Genomic DNA, 17,559 nt, shown 5'->3' on the forward strand with positions numbered 1-17,559 from the left:
CAGGAATTGAAATTAAGGCAGATAAAAGAGGCAATAATACCTTCCTAGAAAGTAAAAGGTCCCTTTTGTACAACTTCCAACTTATAGGCTGTCTCCAGGGTTTCCTCAAGGAGAACAGACCCAGGATGACCTCAGAGGAAGCAGAAGCCATTCATCAGTCAGTGTATGCTAACAGTGAGTGTGTGAGTGTATTTTTCTGTGTGTGTTTGTGTATCTGTGTGTGTGTTGTGCATGCAAGTATGTGTATGTATATGTGTTTTGACCTGTCCTCCGAGAGTCTTAATCAAAATTATTTGATCCAGTAGTCTATCAAACTATAATTGCTTTAGTTTAAAAAAAAAGGGGGGGGTAAAGAAGTAGGAAGAGAGAGAGAACAGAAGGTCAACCAGGGAATGCACTGAACATTAGTGACAGCATGGAATGGACTCAGTCTAACCAAATGAAATGTAATACAGGAAAACAGAATGGCAAAATTTTAAAGGGTTAGCAAAAGAGAAGGCAGAGGAGGAGTCTACTAAATAAAAATGGCTTTCTTAATCATTCAAATAACAGGCATCCTCCTGATTACTCTGTCTCTCTCCTATGACACTGCGGTTTCAACTAGGAAAAAAATGCCAACTGTGCACAGACTTTTCTCACATTTACTGAAAACCCTGTCCAGTGCAGGAACTGTGCTATATGGGTATTTACAAACATTTCTGAAGAAATATCTTCTTTTTTTTTCAGAGATTTTATAGTTTTGTAAATGACATTTTCTTCAATACCAGTTTTCCTTCTCTGGCCATGCAAGCGCTCAAGGCAAGAGGGGATTTCTGCCTGGGAATGATGACAGTTGAGGCAGTTTGCTCAGGTAAGACCCCACAGAGGAAAAGAGTGAAATTTGCTTCAAACAGATTCCCAGGGATGGAGAGATTGGTTAAGTGGTTAAGCCTGGGGCCAAAGTTTATATACCCAAAATGCCAGGTTGCCATGGCAGCCCACCTCTAATTCCAGCCTCAGAAGGTGGACACAGAGTCTCTCCAGAGCAACATGGCTAGTGAGACTAACAATACCAGGGAATTCTGAAGCTGATTCACAGACGCTGCCTCAATGATCATGGTAGAGCAACAATGGAGGATGAGCCTCAAAATCAACCTCTGCAGGCACACAGGGACAATGCTCCCACACACATGCAAAACATGCGCCACACACACACGCACGCACACACACAAACCCCTCCAAACACAGGAAAAAAGTTTTCCAGGGAGATGGCTCAGCCGGTAAAGGGCCTTCATGTGCAAACCTGCCAGCCTGAGACAATCATCAGAGCTTATAGTCAAAGCAGAAAGTGAGAACCAGCTCCACAAAACTGACTTCTCACCTCCACACTCATGCTGTGGCTTACGTGCACCCTTGCCAATGATCAAAAGTCAAGTAACACTTAGGACATTTTTTTTTGGAAGTTTTTGGGGGGAGATTAAGGGGAATTCCTAAAGTAAAGACAACAGCAGAGGTGAAGACTGAAAGAGGGAGGGGAGAGGACCCGTGCTAACAGAAGGAATTCGAAGAAGAAAAAGCAGTAAACAGAGACAAGAGCAGGAAGACAAGAGGCTCCAACAAAGCCCACAGGCTGCAGGGCAGGTAACTTTGGGCTAAAACACTCTCACTGCAGTGAAAGATCTCTATAGAACAAGACGTGTTCTTCTCTAAAACTAAAGGCTTTGACAGTGATTAAATACATGGATTATTTTGTCAGGCTTACCTTTTTCAAAAAAAAAGTGTAATATTTTAAAATATTGCCTAATAAGGAAGGGGGATGCTGGGGTTGGGGGTGAGGAAGGAAGAGGGGACAGCTGCCACACCAGCCAGATCAGCCAAGGCAGTCCTGGCAATCGCTGAAGGTGGCAGATGTCACAGCCAGATCGTCCTCACATCCAGGAAAATGGAAGAGGAACATGATCACAGGAGGCGAGATTTTGCAAACTCAGAGGAACAGAGAACTTCCTGGCATCGTCTCTGGAGAATGTTCTAGTGATTAATGGCACTACATGCGTTGCCTTCTCACTAATCTAGCTTATGTTGCAATTATACACATCTATCTAAGAAAAAGCCATTCCGTGAGCAAGCACATAACAAGCTCTTCTCTTCTCTCCAAAAGGAATACGGTAATTTCACAAGGAGGACCAGTTAAAAAAAAAAAAAAAAAAAAGAATTTAATCTCAGTTTCTCGGTTTTACATGTTATACAGAGCAAATTGCTATGGGTATAATTTTATTTTTAGGACCTTAATACCCTGCATCCCATTTTTATGAACCCTCTTCTTTCCCAGCTCTTCAATAGATGCACTATTTGATGAGAAATAGTTTATGTCTTCTCGTTATGTTTTGCGATTAAAGAATGATGCGGGTTTAGAAAAACTAAGCATTATCTTCGATCTTTGCCCTTTGCTTTTTTTAAAACCCTTTTCCTGAATTGTCTGTATTGGGGAGGTCATTCAAGGAAAGGTCACACACCTCATGATACTCGATAGGTAGCATTTGTGACGTTTGTTTTTAGACGTGTCAAGTTTCCTTAACAAGGTGATAAGACAGGCTACACAACAAGGCACAACCGTTTGAACAAGCCTGGAATCATACAGGCTGTGCCACAAAGGCACCTAATTGAGCAGCTTTATAACCTCGCACAGAATTCCCTCGCCACCAATTTAGACAGAATTGCTTTTATTTTAGCAAGGCTCTTTTAATTAAGTCCTAAACATCTAAAACATGGCAAATGTAAATATGTATTATAAATCCTTAACTATGAGGATCAGTGAGCATCCGTGCAGCTCTCTGCCTTGGAGATGGACTCTTTTTGGTTAAAATCAGCCCAAACTGAGAGAAAAGCTGAACGGTGTAACAAATGTTAAACTTTATCTGTAATGCTCCGTATACTAGCATCACTGCCCTGCACTGCACTGCCTTAGAGAGCTAAATTGTTCTTCGGTTTACCCAGTGGCTGTAACGCCACAATCTCTCCTGCCATTTGTTTCCCCCTCTGTGTCATGTTGACAGAAGCTGGAATTGAGGGACTGGTGGGAAGTTGAGTCAAATATTAGAGTGATCATACCACATCCTACAAAATAATGAACTTTGAAGTTTGAAGAGACAGGGAGAGTTGTCTCTGTTCAGGGTAAATTTAAACTGGATCTCCAAAGTCACTGTGTTAATGTTTTATTACGTTTGATTGTCTTTTAATATAATTCTTTTATTTCTTCTCTAAGAATTTCATACAAGTACAAACCCCTTCTTCGATCATATCTTCTCCAACCTCCCACTCCCAACTTTATCCCAGACTTCCACCACCCCATCCCAACTTTCTCTTCTCTCTCTCTTTTAAGCTAGAGGTCATATTCCCTAACTTGACCTTGAACTTTGAACTCACTAGATAGGGAAGGCTCAACTCGGGCTGTCCTCCCGCCTTAGCATCACCACACCCAGCTCATTGCCTTAAACTTTAATCCAACACATTTCTTTATCTGGCTGTTGGGGGCTGTTCTGGCTTCCTGTGTGTTGCTGTGATGCAACGCTCTGATCACAAGGAACTTCAGAAAGGAAAGGGTTTATGTGGCTCCTCACATTTCCAGATCCCACTCCATTACCTGTGGGGTGGGGGAGAAGCTTCTTTTGCTGCCTCCCTCAGGTGTGTGCTTTTTAATCACCCATGGAAAGGGGCAGCCTAGAGTGGGCGGGGCCTCCCCACACCAATCAATAATTAGGACAATCCCTCCAGACATACCCACAGACCAACCTGATGACGGCGATTACTCAATTAAAACTTTTCAGGTGATTCTAAGCTGTGTTGAGCTGGTGGCTAAAGCTTACCATGACAGTAGTGATGGCTTTCTTTTCATCACAACAAGGAAACTGTACACATTCATGGGGTGGTGTATGATGTTTTGATACACAAAAGGCTTGGGCAGTGTTCACATCAGGCTTAAACATCCACACTGTTTTAAACCATACTGAAGATGAATGTGGTACAGACAGCAAGTGAACACAATTTTCTGTGTCCTAACACTACTTAATTCAGAATGTACCCCTTATGGATAATGTCCTGAAAATCCCCCATTCTTAATCCCACCCTAAATGCCTTTCAGCGTGCAAGTACACAATAATTTTATCTCAGCAACTCAAGTCCCTTAAAGACTGTTTCCAAATTAATGCCTTTGTTTTTCCTCGTCTCCTGACGATCGACAGATTTTAAGTGACCAGTCTTCATGAACATACGCATGTGTGTGTGTTTTATACCTCTCTCTCCTGTTCTCGCACTCTGTATGTATGTGTATGTGTGCATACATCTACATGCAATCTTTTAAGGCAAAGCTATTAGCCTAGAAATTTAATTTTCTTAAATTCCCCGAGACTCCCTCTATTGGTCTGGTAGGTACAGGTTTATAATAACAGGAAATCTAGAACCTCTGCCATCAGCCAAGAGACTCAAATGTCCCTCAGGCTCATCCAGAAACCTACCTATCCCTGCCTCATGACCAGTTTTTTTTTTTTTAATTTTATTTTTCTTATTAGTTACATTTTGTTAACTCTGTGTCCCAGCTGTATCCCTCTCCCTCATTCCCTCCCCAAACCCACACTCCCTCCCTGGTCTCCTCCCTACCCCTTTCCAAGTCCACTGATAGGGGAGGACCTTCTCCCCTTTCATTTGACCCTGTTTTATTAGGTATCTTCGGGGCTGGCTGCAAAGTCCTCCTCTGTGGCCTAACAGGACTATTCCTCCCCTGGGGGGGGGGGAGGTCAAAGAGCCTGCCCTTGAGATCCTGTTAGAAATAGTCCTTGTTCCCCTCACTTTGGGAAACTACTTGGTTACTGAGCTACCACAGGCCACGTCCGAGCAGACCCTCGGCAGAGTACAGGGAATCATATAAAAGAAGGGGAGTTAGTATGATATGGAAAGGACAGGAGCTCTACAAGGACCAAATATATCCGGGCACAGGGTCTTTTCTGAGACTGACACTCAACCAAGGACCATCTATGGATATAACCTAGAACTCATGACCAGTTCTTACGAGTTATCAGTGTAGTTATTCATAAGACATGCAAAAATCAGTCTCTGTAGGTTAAAACTGCTAAGTCAAGTAATAAAACAACAGTTTGTCTAGCAATTATACAATAAATGTGCTTTAGGAAGACTACTGAATTTATATATTTACATTACTTCTAGCCTACTATTAACCTATAATTTCATTTTTAAGTACCATAGTTGCCAGTAGGGGGAAATGGTCATGAAAACAAATATGTGTCTTGTGCTTTTAGAAGCAGATAGTGTCTTATTCTAGACAACCACTAATGAGAGAAACTTAATTTTTAAAAAGTAATTAGAGCTATAGATATGACACATATTGTGCCATTTCTTTTGTGATTTAAAAACCTTCTAGATAAATCCCACCACTACTCTATTAAATAATTACGCATTAAAAAATTTTATAGTTACTAATTTTGAACTACTTAAAATGTCAAATGTTTGCAGGCTTCACTCACTTTTCCAATTATTACATTGGAATGACTCATTAACTGTAACATAAACAGGCTCATTTTTACATCCTGTTATGAGATTTCCCCCAATTTCATTGTCAAAGTACTGCTTTCCCATGAACCATGACAAAAAATTCTATTGGAAAGGGGCATAAAGCCCAACACAATCTCTCCTAACAACCACATGAAGCTTTGGGGGGAGGGGGGAGCAGAATGCAGTTGACTGCACGCACCATCATTCCTTGGCCTGTAGTCTTAGGTACCATGTATGTGAATGGCTTGGTAAAACACAGTTTGACAAAAACTTACACCTTTTGCAAGCTGATTAAGAAACAAAAGCACCTTTCTCATGTAGTAATAATAGATTTTGGTCTTTATCAACACCAGACCCTTGGACCAACTTGCTGACACATTAGGGAACCCCAAACTATAGATTAAAGACAAAAAGGGTAGCCTTGAAAGTCAAAGAGCTGTGAACACACATGTGCAAACACAAAGACACTCAACTGAAACTGACAGATTACATACAGCCTAAGAGTTCACTGAAGAAGTCTGAATGCTGAAATCTGCCTCCCACCCCCCCAAATTAACATAATCCAATGATACCCAATCTCCGACATCGCTCACATCACTCATTTAGAAATGCACTGTGACCTGCTCTTGCACAGGTAGAGCACGCACATGCCAGCTCACAGTTGCCTGTAACTCCAGTTTCAGAGATGTAGCACACTCTAGTCTCTGAGGGCTTCTGCAGACATGTGGTCCATGTTAACTCAAACAGACACAGACAGATGCTGACGCACACACATGCACACAAAAGAAAATGTTTAAAAATTTTAGAAATTCCATCTATTGTAACCTAGAATTTCAAGTAAACTATTACTTGTGAAGATGTTTTAAACTTTCTTTTAAAACCCCAAAGTCTTCAGGAGGAAATTACTTGAATTTAAGGTATTATATTCACGTTCTTTGGTAAGTGTGTTTTACTTAAAGAAAGACTTTAAGTGACCACAGCAGGGTCTCCAAAAGCTCCCTGCTTTTATCACTGTGTAGTTTAAGGCATTTTCTTCTCTTCGTAGACTTCTGTGGTATGGGTGGGAAGTTCCAGGGGTGAAATCTTAGGGTCATGCCGATCAACTATTCTACCTCTAAAATGTATCCCCAGCCCTTGGATTCTTTTTCAAACTGGGTCTCACTTTGTAGCTGGGTCTGAACTGGAACTCACGATCCTCCTGCCTCATTATCCCATGTGTCGGAATTACAGGTGTGCCATCACATCCCACTGAGATTTTTTTTTCTCTCTTTAAGATGTGCAAAATCTACTCAGGGATGCAGAGGCAGGTGGATTTCTGTAGAGTGGTCTACAAGGAGAGTCCAGGACAGCCAGGGCTACCCAGAAAAATCCTGTCTCAAAACCAGATAATAATAAATAATAATAATAATAATAATAATAATAATAATAATGAACAAATGTGGAAAATCCAACCACCTGATGCCACAATGCAAGGCCTGGTTTGGAGATCTGATAAAGATCATTTCTGAAGGTTTCTGTATTCTGGAAGAATACAGTCACCTCTTCAGTAAGGGCTCACACTAGCAACAGCAACAGCAAAGCACCTTCTTCCTGAAGACCATGGTGAATTTGCAAAGCAGCTCTTATCTGAAATACATATTCTGTGAGTATCAACCCTTCTCCACCATTATAATTAACAAGAAAACAGCAATAATCCAAGATACATATCAAACAAATAGGTGATGCTTGAAACAATAAAAAATGGAAAATAATAAGTTATAAGCAATGGCGGGAAAGTCAGGTCAAATTATGCAATTCTTTATTCTTTCACCAGAAATAATAAGCTACCAATATGAATATGGATTCCTGGGATTTGTGTAGCACTGTTGTTTTATCTTTGCATTCTGCAAACTTTCAGTCAGTACAGAGAAATGGAAGAGATTTTTCTTAAGGATACTGATTACAGGCATGGTGATGGAGGTCTGTAATCTCAGCTCTTGGAGGCAGGAGTATCTAGAGTTCAAAATCAGCATGGGCTACCTGAGATCCTCTCTCAAAACAAACAACAGGAAGAGTGAAGGATTTCTTTGCTAATCTGGGGCTCACTGGCAATTTAAAGGTCAAATGATTCATTAGTTGACAACATTAAAGGTCCAGTATTGATTGATCTTAGATAAAAGAGATTTTCATTCTAAACAGAAAAATGGGCATGTGTGAAGCCAGGCTGATATTCTAATGAAAAACTGTGTTCAAAGCTTTGGATTGTCAAGGTCACTATCCCTAAGCATCTATGTCCAATAGACAACTGTGAGTTGGTTGCCTTACTTCTTACAAAACCCGTCCTCGTTGACACTTTAACAAGTTCTTTGACTTTGAAAATGGCTCTTTGATGAGAAGTCAGAATCTTCATTTAAAGCAGAACTGTCAAAAACACTATTAGGAGCCAGGTGTGGTGGCGCACACCTTTGATCCAGCGTTCTGGAGGCAGAGGCAGGTGGCTCTCTGTGAGTTCCAGACCAGCCTGATCTACACAGTGAGTTCTAGGCCATCAAGGGTGATACAGTGACTCCCTGTCTCAAAAATACAAACAAACAAATAAACCAAAATTGTGAGCAAGGCATAGTGTCACATGCCTGCAACCCCAGAACTTGGAAGCAGAGTCTGGAGAATCAGGAGTTGAAGGTCAGACATAGCAAGGTCAAGGGCAATCTGGACTACATGAAGACCACTCTACTTAAATGAAAATTAATTAATTCATTGATTGATTGATGTTTAAATTATAAAAAGTAAAATTTTAACAAATAGCCATTTTAATTACAATATAAAAGTATAATAGTATACCCAATCACATTTTAACTTACTCTTTAAAATACTGTAAGTAATGTAATAAAAATAAAATTAACCTAATGATCAGTTTCTGGAAGTCAAAAGTAAATACAATTCCAAATGGACAAGATATTTACATACAAATTAATTATGCTGGCATGAATAGGTGGAAAGCACTTGCTTAATTATTGTGAATTCTCAGTGGGTTGTGCTTAAATGAAAATCTATTTTTCAATTTGTTCTAGAAAGTTTGCCAATTTGAGCATTTTGGGGAAGCTGTTGAGTTACTTTCAAAGCAAGAACACTCTTCAAACAAGAATGTTTCCCTCACATAATCAATTTGATTCCAAATCTAAGTTTCTGATTCATACAGAGTAGAATATTTTATGCTCGTGAATATGTGAAGCAACGGCAGAATTTTCATCCTAACTACAGGGTGAAATTGCTCACAGACTTTACCAAGCAGTGCCTAGTAATGTGATTACTTGAGATTAAAAATGCCCCCTCAGTGGCCTCCCCTTCTCGGAGAAGAGGAAGGGAGTTTGAGGTTGGGATTTGGAGAGGGGCTGCAATTAGGCTATAAAGGGAATAAATAAACACATAAATGCAAAAATTACCCCTTAGCACCCAAAAGTGCTGTGAAACTTTACTAACAAATGCAGGTATTGCAGTGTCATGGAAATGATATTTCTCAAAACTAGCCATTTAGGAGAACCAAATAGAGAAAATATGAAAGTGAAGGCTTCTCCTGTTATACTTGCCAGTAGCATGAGCAGCTCCTTCAGTATTTGTGTGATTAATGACATAAGAACATTTTCATTGATTAATGTAACCTGTGCACATCTAGAATTCACCATTATATTACACAACACACCATACATCAGAGGACAGTATAGTTTTTCTACAAAAGACCGGATAGATAATACAGAATATTATATAAATAATTACAAAACAAGAAAAAAAAAGACAATTCTAACAAAATTTTACCAATCAAATTCAAAATATAATAATATTTAAGCACAAATCTTGCTTAAGCCATTTCATGAGATGGGTGACTAAAACTCAAATTTCACAGTGCCAGTTTGGGCCACAAGTAATTCTCTTAAGTTTTTTGGGTTTTTGTTTTTGTTTTTGTTTTTGTTTTTTGTTTTTTCCAGATAAAGATGCAAAACCCACTGTTAGTTCACAGGCCATATGAAGACAAGCATGGGGCCAGATCTGACCCCATGGGCCATACTCTGCCAACTCCTGAGCTAAGTATTACAACCTCTTTCCAATGACCTTATGTAATTCCACTGATCTATTTTTATTGGAAAAAAAAAAGTCCATTGTCCCACAGACTGACTCCCATTGTTTATATGTGATATGAATTGCAAAGCTAGTTTCAGAAGATAACAACCATATTTATTACCTTGATTAAGTACTAGGTGTCATGTGGAAGTCACGTTTGGTCTCTACTCTGGCTTTTAAGCTATGTTAGCCCTGTGCGAAAGCATCAGAAATGATCCAGAGCAGACGCAATGAGTGGAGGGAATGCACGGAATGGATGAGAGTGAGCGGCCCCAGGAGAGTGAGTCAGAGAGCACACGATTTTCTAAGGGCCAGCCATTGACGCATCGTGTCCTGAATCATATTCATCAGTGCTTGACTATTACACTCTATTTATTTGATTATTTTGCTGGAGAAGCATCTCTGGAGGAGGGAAGAGAACGGAAAGAAGCTTCCAGAAAGAACTACAAAACTGAACTTTAATAACCTGAGGATCTGTCTAGGTGTATTGTACCCAAGAACTGGTAAGAATGACCATCTACTCAAGCAATCACCTTTCTCCGCTACTGATTTTATCACATTCTTGTTACTTCCTTGAGGGGTAGATATCAGACACATCCCCGATTTCAATTAAAGGAAACAAAGAACACAGTCAGAAGCTAACTTCTAATTAAGTCATTAGTGAGCTATTTGGCGGGCATCAATTATTCTTAGAGTGGGGCTCAGTATGTCCTCCGACATGTCATCTATAAACATGAAACCAAAAGCAAAACCCCTGCCTTATAGCTACACCCCATCCTTCTTGTGTGGTGAGTCAACCCCTCCCAAAAAAAACTATCTTGATATTTAGCATTTGTGGATTCTTAAGAAGAAGCGTAAAAGAAAAAAAATAATTTCCCTGTTTTAGTACCTCTGTCTCAGAGGGGAGAGAAGAAACCATAGACAGTCAGGAGTGCAGCCTCTCCAACACAACCCCATGTGCAAGGCTGCTGGCTGCTGTGTTTGCGTGACAAGGATGACCCAACATAATAACAAACTTATCTCCACCTGGACAAAGAGTCAAACCTTGGGTCTGGTTCCCAGCTTGGAAATGTCACATGGGACACCAGAAAACAAAGAATGCAACCCCCTCAATGTGTTTCATAGGTACTGACCAGAGTCGCAAAGAGTGTTACCGGCATGTGGGTTAGTAATCCATACTTAAACACACATGCATACCCATGCATATGGGAAGTGGAAAGAGTAGAGAGAGGGCGGGTGGCTGGATTGCATGGAATCTTTCTAATGCAAATTTCCCAGTTGATTAATTAGTTCAATTAATATTCAAATTAGAGTTCACCTAATCCCAGGTTTACAGAGTCCCCTAGGCAAATGTTCTTATTGTTACCCAAAGGCTGACTCAGTGGATGACAGATTCTTCTCCTGAGTCAGTTGTAAATAAAAAAGGAAAGTGTTTGCATTAACCCAGGGGACAGGTTTTTAATTTTCTTTTGCTTATATTCAGTTCCCCCTGACTTTACTCGTGGGATTTGAGATGGAGTCACCTTTTATTAATATACAGTCTGTTTCAGAAGAGCCTTTGGAGGTCTTAGAAGACAACTTTGGAATGCTTGTGCTGCTCACAGCTGCCTGTCCTGTGGTTAACGTGCACCCCGTTCGTAAACACTTGATACGTGCTCCGTCTTAAGACACGCTTTCTCTACTAACCCAGCAACAAGTGGAGGCCGACTCCTCCAAAATGTAAAAAGCAAGGAGTAGCATAAAAATTTGGAAATGAAACCTTTTGTGTCTAATGTTTGCGCATCACATTGTCAAAATACCAATAAGAAATTACCAAGCGTCACCTTTAGCTATCTGAAGCCATTGCATCATGAAGTTTGGCGGTTGAAGAAGAGCCAACCAAGAATTCCAACTTTAACGTTTAAGCGTTGCTGATTGTTTCAGTGTGAGGCTTTCCAAGCTTATCCAACGAGTTCTTAGGGAAATCAAACCCCAATGGCTGCAGATCCAACACTGACATTGGCCCCCCCGCGAGGCCCAGGCAGAGCCGAGCAGCCCTGAGCACTGGCCCATCCTCGAATCTCAGCTGCTCACTTTTGGTCCCTGATGTACTAGGAAAGGAAGTCCTTTAATATGGATCCTCCGGTTACGCTTAGCATCCGTTTTCAAGCGAGCGAGCAAACAAACATCAACAGCCCACAGCCCAATTACTCATGTGAATATACTGCAAACTGAACCGTGGGCAATGCACCGGAAAGCCAGACCGGGCTAGGCCAGAGTGAAGCTCTCTGCCCTTGTCCAGGGAAGGCGCCTCAGCTGCTTCCTATCGCAACAGTGACCTCTAGCGCTCCCTCTCTGCTGAACCCGTGCAGCCGCAGGAGGAATGACACCTCTGCCACAGAACTTCACTTGTGTGTGGGTGAGTACGGGTCCGTCGCTGTGGTCCTTGTTGTTTGTTGATTTGCTACAGTGCTTGTCCAAGGCCATCACACTCAGGACCCCTAAGATTTTGACTGGGTGAAATTAGGCACATTTTATTGACTTAATGGGATTCCCACACATCCAGTTTAAAATTGAATGGGAAACACCGGAGTGAGATTCTCTCCTTTGCAGAGAGGCAGATAAATTGTGACATTGAATGAGCTCCCGCAGATGGAAACACAGAACCGCGGTGGATGGAGTTGGGCTCGTGACAGCGAGTTCCCAGTGTTTTTCCCTCGTGAGGACTCTCCAGCTAAGTCAGAGGAGGCTCTACAGCAAAGGGAGTTAGCTGTTTCTTGTCTCCCAAACCTAACCCTGGCGGTACAGCAGTGGCATTCATTCCTGAGCAGGCCTTGTAGCCCTTTCTTGTAAGGTAAGGCAGACGAGGGTTGCCTTCAAATCCGAGAGGGACATAAAAAAGTTGTTTGCCCAGCTCTTTATCACTCATCACAGAAGAGGGAAGTCTTTTAGAGAATTTAAGCCAAATATAAACTTGTAAAACTTTTCCTATCACCAACGGCAAGCTGATGGAAGAGTTGGCCAATGCGTTTGGGGGTAATATTTAAATTAAGCAACGAGCCTGTAGCAAATGTTCCTTGAATCAATGAACTCAGCACCACGACAGTCAATCACTAATACATGAAGTTGAAAATCCAACCGCTAGAGAACACTACTTAAGATGGGGGAAGGGGGGACCACCTGCATGTTTTCCTTTAAGGCAGATGTAGGGATGGGTGTCCATCTATCCAGGGGTGCTCTTCTCTGCGAGGACACAGCCCTTCAATGCTGACTGTGGCCCCACCAATTCTGCCTGCCCGGGAAGTCTGCGGTATGTTCCAGTTATTAGCCTGCATCATTTCAGAGATGCAGCCAGCTCCTGCTAAATCGCAAACTTCAGAAAATCCTAGCTAATGCAGCAGAATATCAAGTCTGCGGCTTGTTTTCCTGTTAGACAAACAATCCCAACGAAATTCAATAACCTGAAAGAAAGGCGCCACGGAAGACATTCCCGGGCTGGTCCCTGATTAAGATGCTAATTTAATGTTTTACTAGAAGTTGAGTATTCTCAATGAATATTCAAAGAGAGTCAGATTCTGCTAGTAAAAAAAAAAAAAAAAAAAATCCGTACAACATTTTGCATATTTTGACCAGACCTAGAGGAACCCACTCGTATTTCCACAATTCTCCCGTGGTGCTTTTCCTGGACCCGCAGCGATTCCAGTTAAAAGGGCTAATAGTAAAAACAACAGAATCAAAGTTTTGCGCGGAGCCCCCCTGCAAGTTTTAAATCATTTGCTGTGTACTCACATGAATTCCCGGCTTCCACTCTGTTCCAGTTTTGAGTAGACAACAGAAGTAACGTCTTGAGGACAGCTTCAGTGACAGATCCCATATTCATAATTTTTTGGAGCTCCCCAAAAGATCTCGAGTGGCTCTCGGGGAGCTGGAGACAGGTTCGCCTCGGTCCTTCACGCAGCACTGACTGGATCTTCAGTCTCTAGCTCTCTGCCTCTCTCTTTCCTCCCTCCCTCCTCTCACGCGCTCTCTCTCCTCCTTCCCCCCTCCCTCCCCTCTCTCTCTCTCTCTCTCTCTCTCTCTCTCTCTCTCTCTCTCTCTCGCTCCCTCTCTCTCCCTCTCTCCCCACACCTCCCCTCAGCCCTGGTCCCTCACTGAAAAGCAACCAGCTTTTCCTAACAAGCTTACACACTGCCGCTGAGGCCACGCCCACTCCTACCAGCGGTCCTAGAAATTGGCCTCAGCATCTTTCCTCCTCCGAAAAGCACAGCAGCAGCCAGCAGCGTTCTGAGCTCCGCGGCTGGCTGCAGGTGATAGAAGCTGGACCCGGAGGCGCTGCCCGCTGCTCCTGGCCTCCTCGGGGCTCCCTCCCCTTCCCTCTATTCTCCAATAAGCCTTAACCCGTTTTGTACCCTGCCAGTCTTTGGAGTGGGGGAAGCGGCCAGGCGGCGGTGAAGCCTTCTGATTTTCCGCAGGTCTTGTATTTGGCAGTGCCAACCAACATATTGAGCTATTTCCTGATTGCCCGGGAGTGTATCCAGGTAAAATTGCATTATGTTTCAAAACAAAAGCATAAAATAAGACAGAAATAACGAAGCAAGCATTGGTGAATTGCAGCTAAAACTGTCCTCCGGGAAAATGCTTGCTGTTTTTCTCTGTTTCTATAAAACTATCGCCTTGTGCTCCAGTGCCAGAGTTTTATTACGGAAATTCCTCACATGGGAACAGACATTCCTGTTTGGCAGATATTTAAAAATCATCTGATAATAGTCTGCAAGAAATTAACATTTCTTATTTTAGTTGGTGCTTTAGGAATACAAATCCGCCAGTGAAGTGCTCTGGGTAGATTGAGCTTTATGAACTCATCCTTCTGTGAGTGGGCAGCATTCCACAATCATGTTCTTTAATAGTAATTCCCAGAGGACCCAAAATGGAAAATGATGGAATACTAAAAAAGGGACCCCAAACCACCTTTGGCATGTGTGCACGCGCGCGCGCGCGCACACACACACAAGTACACACACACTTAGAAGATCAACTACTACAGAGAATACTATTCCAACGGCCACTCCATAGGTGCTATTGCTCGTGCAGAATATTAAAGCATTTAAATAATGAAGTTAAGACCCCATACAGAGTGGCAAATCACATGGTGTCAGAGAGGGCAAATCATCTCTTTAGAATAAATGCCAAGATGCCTTCCTGCTGATTTGCTAGGTGTTGTAAAGACAGGGATCTGGGAGCCCTCCAGCAACAGCTTAGTGTTTGGAACCAGGAGATGCTAAAATCCTTCCCATCAACAGCCTTGCTGAGCTATGAAAAGGGGGATGGGGGTGAGAGAGCCATCCACAAACCAAGCATGATTATTTAGCTCTCGACTTCAAACAAAGCCAAATGGATAGTTTTGCTTTTCCTGTTTTACAGATGAAAAGCCAAGAAGAGAGATGGGAATGACTTGCAGGATCACTGAGTTGGGAGGTAAGGTGAGGGAGGCTAGCCTTTGTTTTTCCGCTCTTGCTCTACCCATCTCAGCCTAGGGCTTGCTACTGTCATATCAGAGTTCACACCTCACAGACTCCTACAGAAGAACCCTGTCCTTTAAACCATTATCAGTGGCAAGGCATGGCCTGCAAATTCACTGTGTTCCTAGACCTAAATGCCTGGCTTTGGCTTTCCAGTCATAAAATGTCAAGGAAAACAGCTACATATTAACAGTTTGTATCAGTAATTACTTGGGGGGGGGGGTAATTTTATTGAACACAAGCTATCTGCCACCTATTGTCAAATTAAATTATTAAATCAGTCTTTTGAGGAAAATGTGTTGTGCCTACGGAAGGGACAGAGTAGGTCTTTTAGACCTCTGTGAGACTGAGCTGTCCAGAGTGCTGCATGGGTGAAAAAGAAACATGGGGGCGGGGGCGTTGCGTGTAGCTCACTTGAGAAGAGTACTTACCTAGATGGCACAGAGTCTGGGGTTTGACCACCAGCGCTACATAAACCAGGTGATGGTGCATGCCTCTACTCCCAGTACTTGGGATGTGGAGGTAGAAGGATCAAAAAGGTCACCATTGGCTACATAGCAAATCTGAAGTGAGCCTAGGCTATGTGAGACTCTGTCTCAACAAGGAGGAAAAGAAATAAGGAAGGAGGGAAGGAAGGAAGGAAGGAGGGAGGGAGGGAAGGAGGGAAGGAAGGAAGGAATATGGACTTGACATGACATTCAGGTCTATGGACCTGTAAAAACTGTTGCTTTGGTAGCAAAGTCTCAGGCATCCATAAGGAAGTGATATCTCCCTGCTAAACTCCTCATTGTTTGCTTAAAACAAATGAGGAAATTTAAAGAGTAGTTATTGGATCAAAACTGAAAAATTATATATTTTGTGATGATTGTAAACTTAAGACAACCTGGGCCTGACAGCACAGGCCCACGCTTCAGTCCTTCCTGAACCTAAAATAGGAGGATTTTAAACTCAAGGCCATCCCTGGCAATAAAGCCAGTCTGGTTAACTTAGCAAGAGGTTGTCTCTAAACTCTGGAGCACGGCTCAGTGGTTAAGTGTCCTTCCTGTTCTTGGAAAAGACCGAGGTTCAGTTCCCAGCACCCATGTGGCAGAACACAACCATCTCTAACTCCAGTTTCTATGAAGCCTGATGCCCTTTTATGATATCTGTGGGTACCGCATGCCATTGGTGCATATATAAATATGCAAGCAAAACTTGTATGTAAAACAAAAATAAATCAATCTTAAACACATTAATAGCAAGGTGGCTGGTGGGTAAGGGCATTTGCCACCACCAAGCCTGATGACTTAAGTTCAGTCTTCAGATCCTAAATGGTAGAAGGAGGGAATCAACTCGGCAAGTTGTCCAGTTGTTCTCTGACCTACACGTATGTGCCACATTCATGTACACATACACACACACACGCAGTAGAGAAATAAATATAACAGTTCTGTCAGCAAAATACACACTAAAAATAAAATCTGGGTGTGTCGCTTAGTGTCTGGCATGCAGGAGGCCCTAGGTTCAAGTCTCAGTGTGAATTACCTAGCATACTATTAAAGAACGACCTTTCATGCTGATAGATCATAGTAAGAGAATTTCCTGAAAGCTGGTGTAAGTTGGAAAACATTGTCATTTCAGGTCCCTGAAAACCCACTTTTTTTTTTTTTTTCCTATTGGACCACACAAGGGAAGAGCTTAGACATGGTAAATAGAGAGATCCAAATGTGAATTCAACTCCCACGATCATTCTGATGAACTATCTTAACGACCTTAGACTTTGGTTTTCTCATTTGGAAAAGCAAAAGGAACATAAGTGGGGATTCTTCCGTTCTCACATGTACAGTATGAAGTGTGTGGCTGAGCTGGGACTGGACAACAAGCATTTCCAGGTGTCGTGGATGCTGCTGTCGGCATCAACACGTTCCTAAGGCTCATGCTGCCCCATGAGTGAGAAGTGGTGTGGCCAATGAGAAATGGCAGAAAAGGCTTGGAACCAAGGCCTACTCACCCACGCTTCATTTCTCTGACTTCACCAGGATGGTTAGAAAAAGAAAAAGAATGTGGAGGCACATGCCTATAGTCCCAGCCCTGGAGGGCTGAAGTTTAAGGTCATCCTCATCTACCTTACACATTCAAGTCTAGCCTGGGGTATGTGAGACTCTGCCCCCCCCAAAAAAAATAGTATATAGCTAAATAGATAGATGATAGAGAGATATAGGGGAGAGGGAGAGAGAGAGAGAGGATGGATGGATAGATAGATAGATAGATAGATAGATAGATAGATAGATAGATAGATAGATAGATAGATAGATAGAGAAATAAGAAAATGCAATAACAATGTTTGTGGGGGTTATGGGGTGTACACAGACAGAGGTATATATGTGGGGACCAGCAGTAAACTTCCGGTGTTGCTCTCAGGACTACCTTACATTCCTTTTTAAGG

The 17,559-nt window shown here is 42.2% G+C and overlaps 1 protein-coding gene across 1 annotated transcript in view; it reads right to left on the reverse strand.

The window, feature by feature from the left end:
* Cntnap4 (contactin associated protein family member 4) overlaps nt 1-13,991 on the reverse strand; it is a 291,138-nt gene extending 277,147 nt beyond the window's left edge. Inside the window, exon 1 of the mRNA XM_060391927.1 lies at nt 13,405-13,991. Within this exon, the coding sequence (XP_060247910.1) occupies nt 13,405-13,495 (91 nt within the window). The 5' untranslated portion in view covers nt 13,496-13,991. The remainder of the gene's footprint in view (nt 1-13,404) is intronic.
* Between the last annotated feature and the right edge of the window lie 3,568 nt (nt 13,992-17,559).

This window comes from Meriones unguiculatus, chromosome 10 (genome assembly GCF_030254825.1).
Source record: "Meriones unguiculatus strain TT.TT164.6M chromosome 10, Bangor_MerUng_6.1, whole genome shotgun sequence".
In the NCBI taxonomy this organism is placed as follows: Eukaryota; Metazoa; Chordata; class Mammalia; order Rodentia; family Muridae; genus Meriones; species Meriones unguiculatus.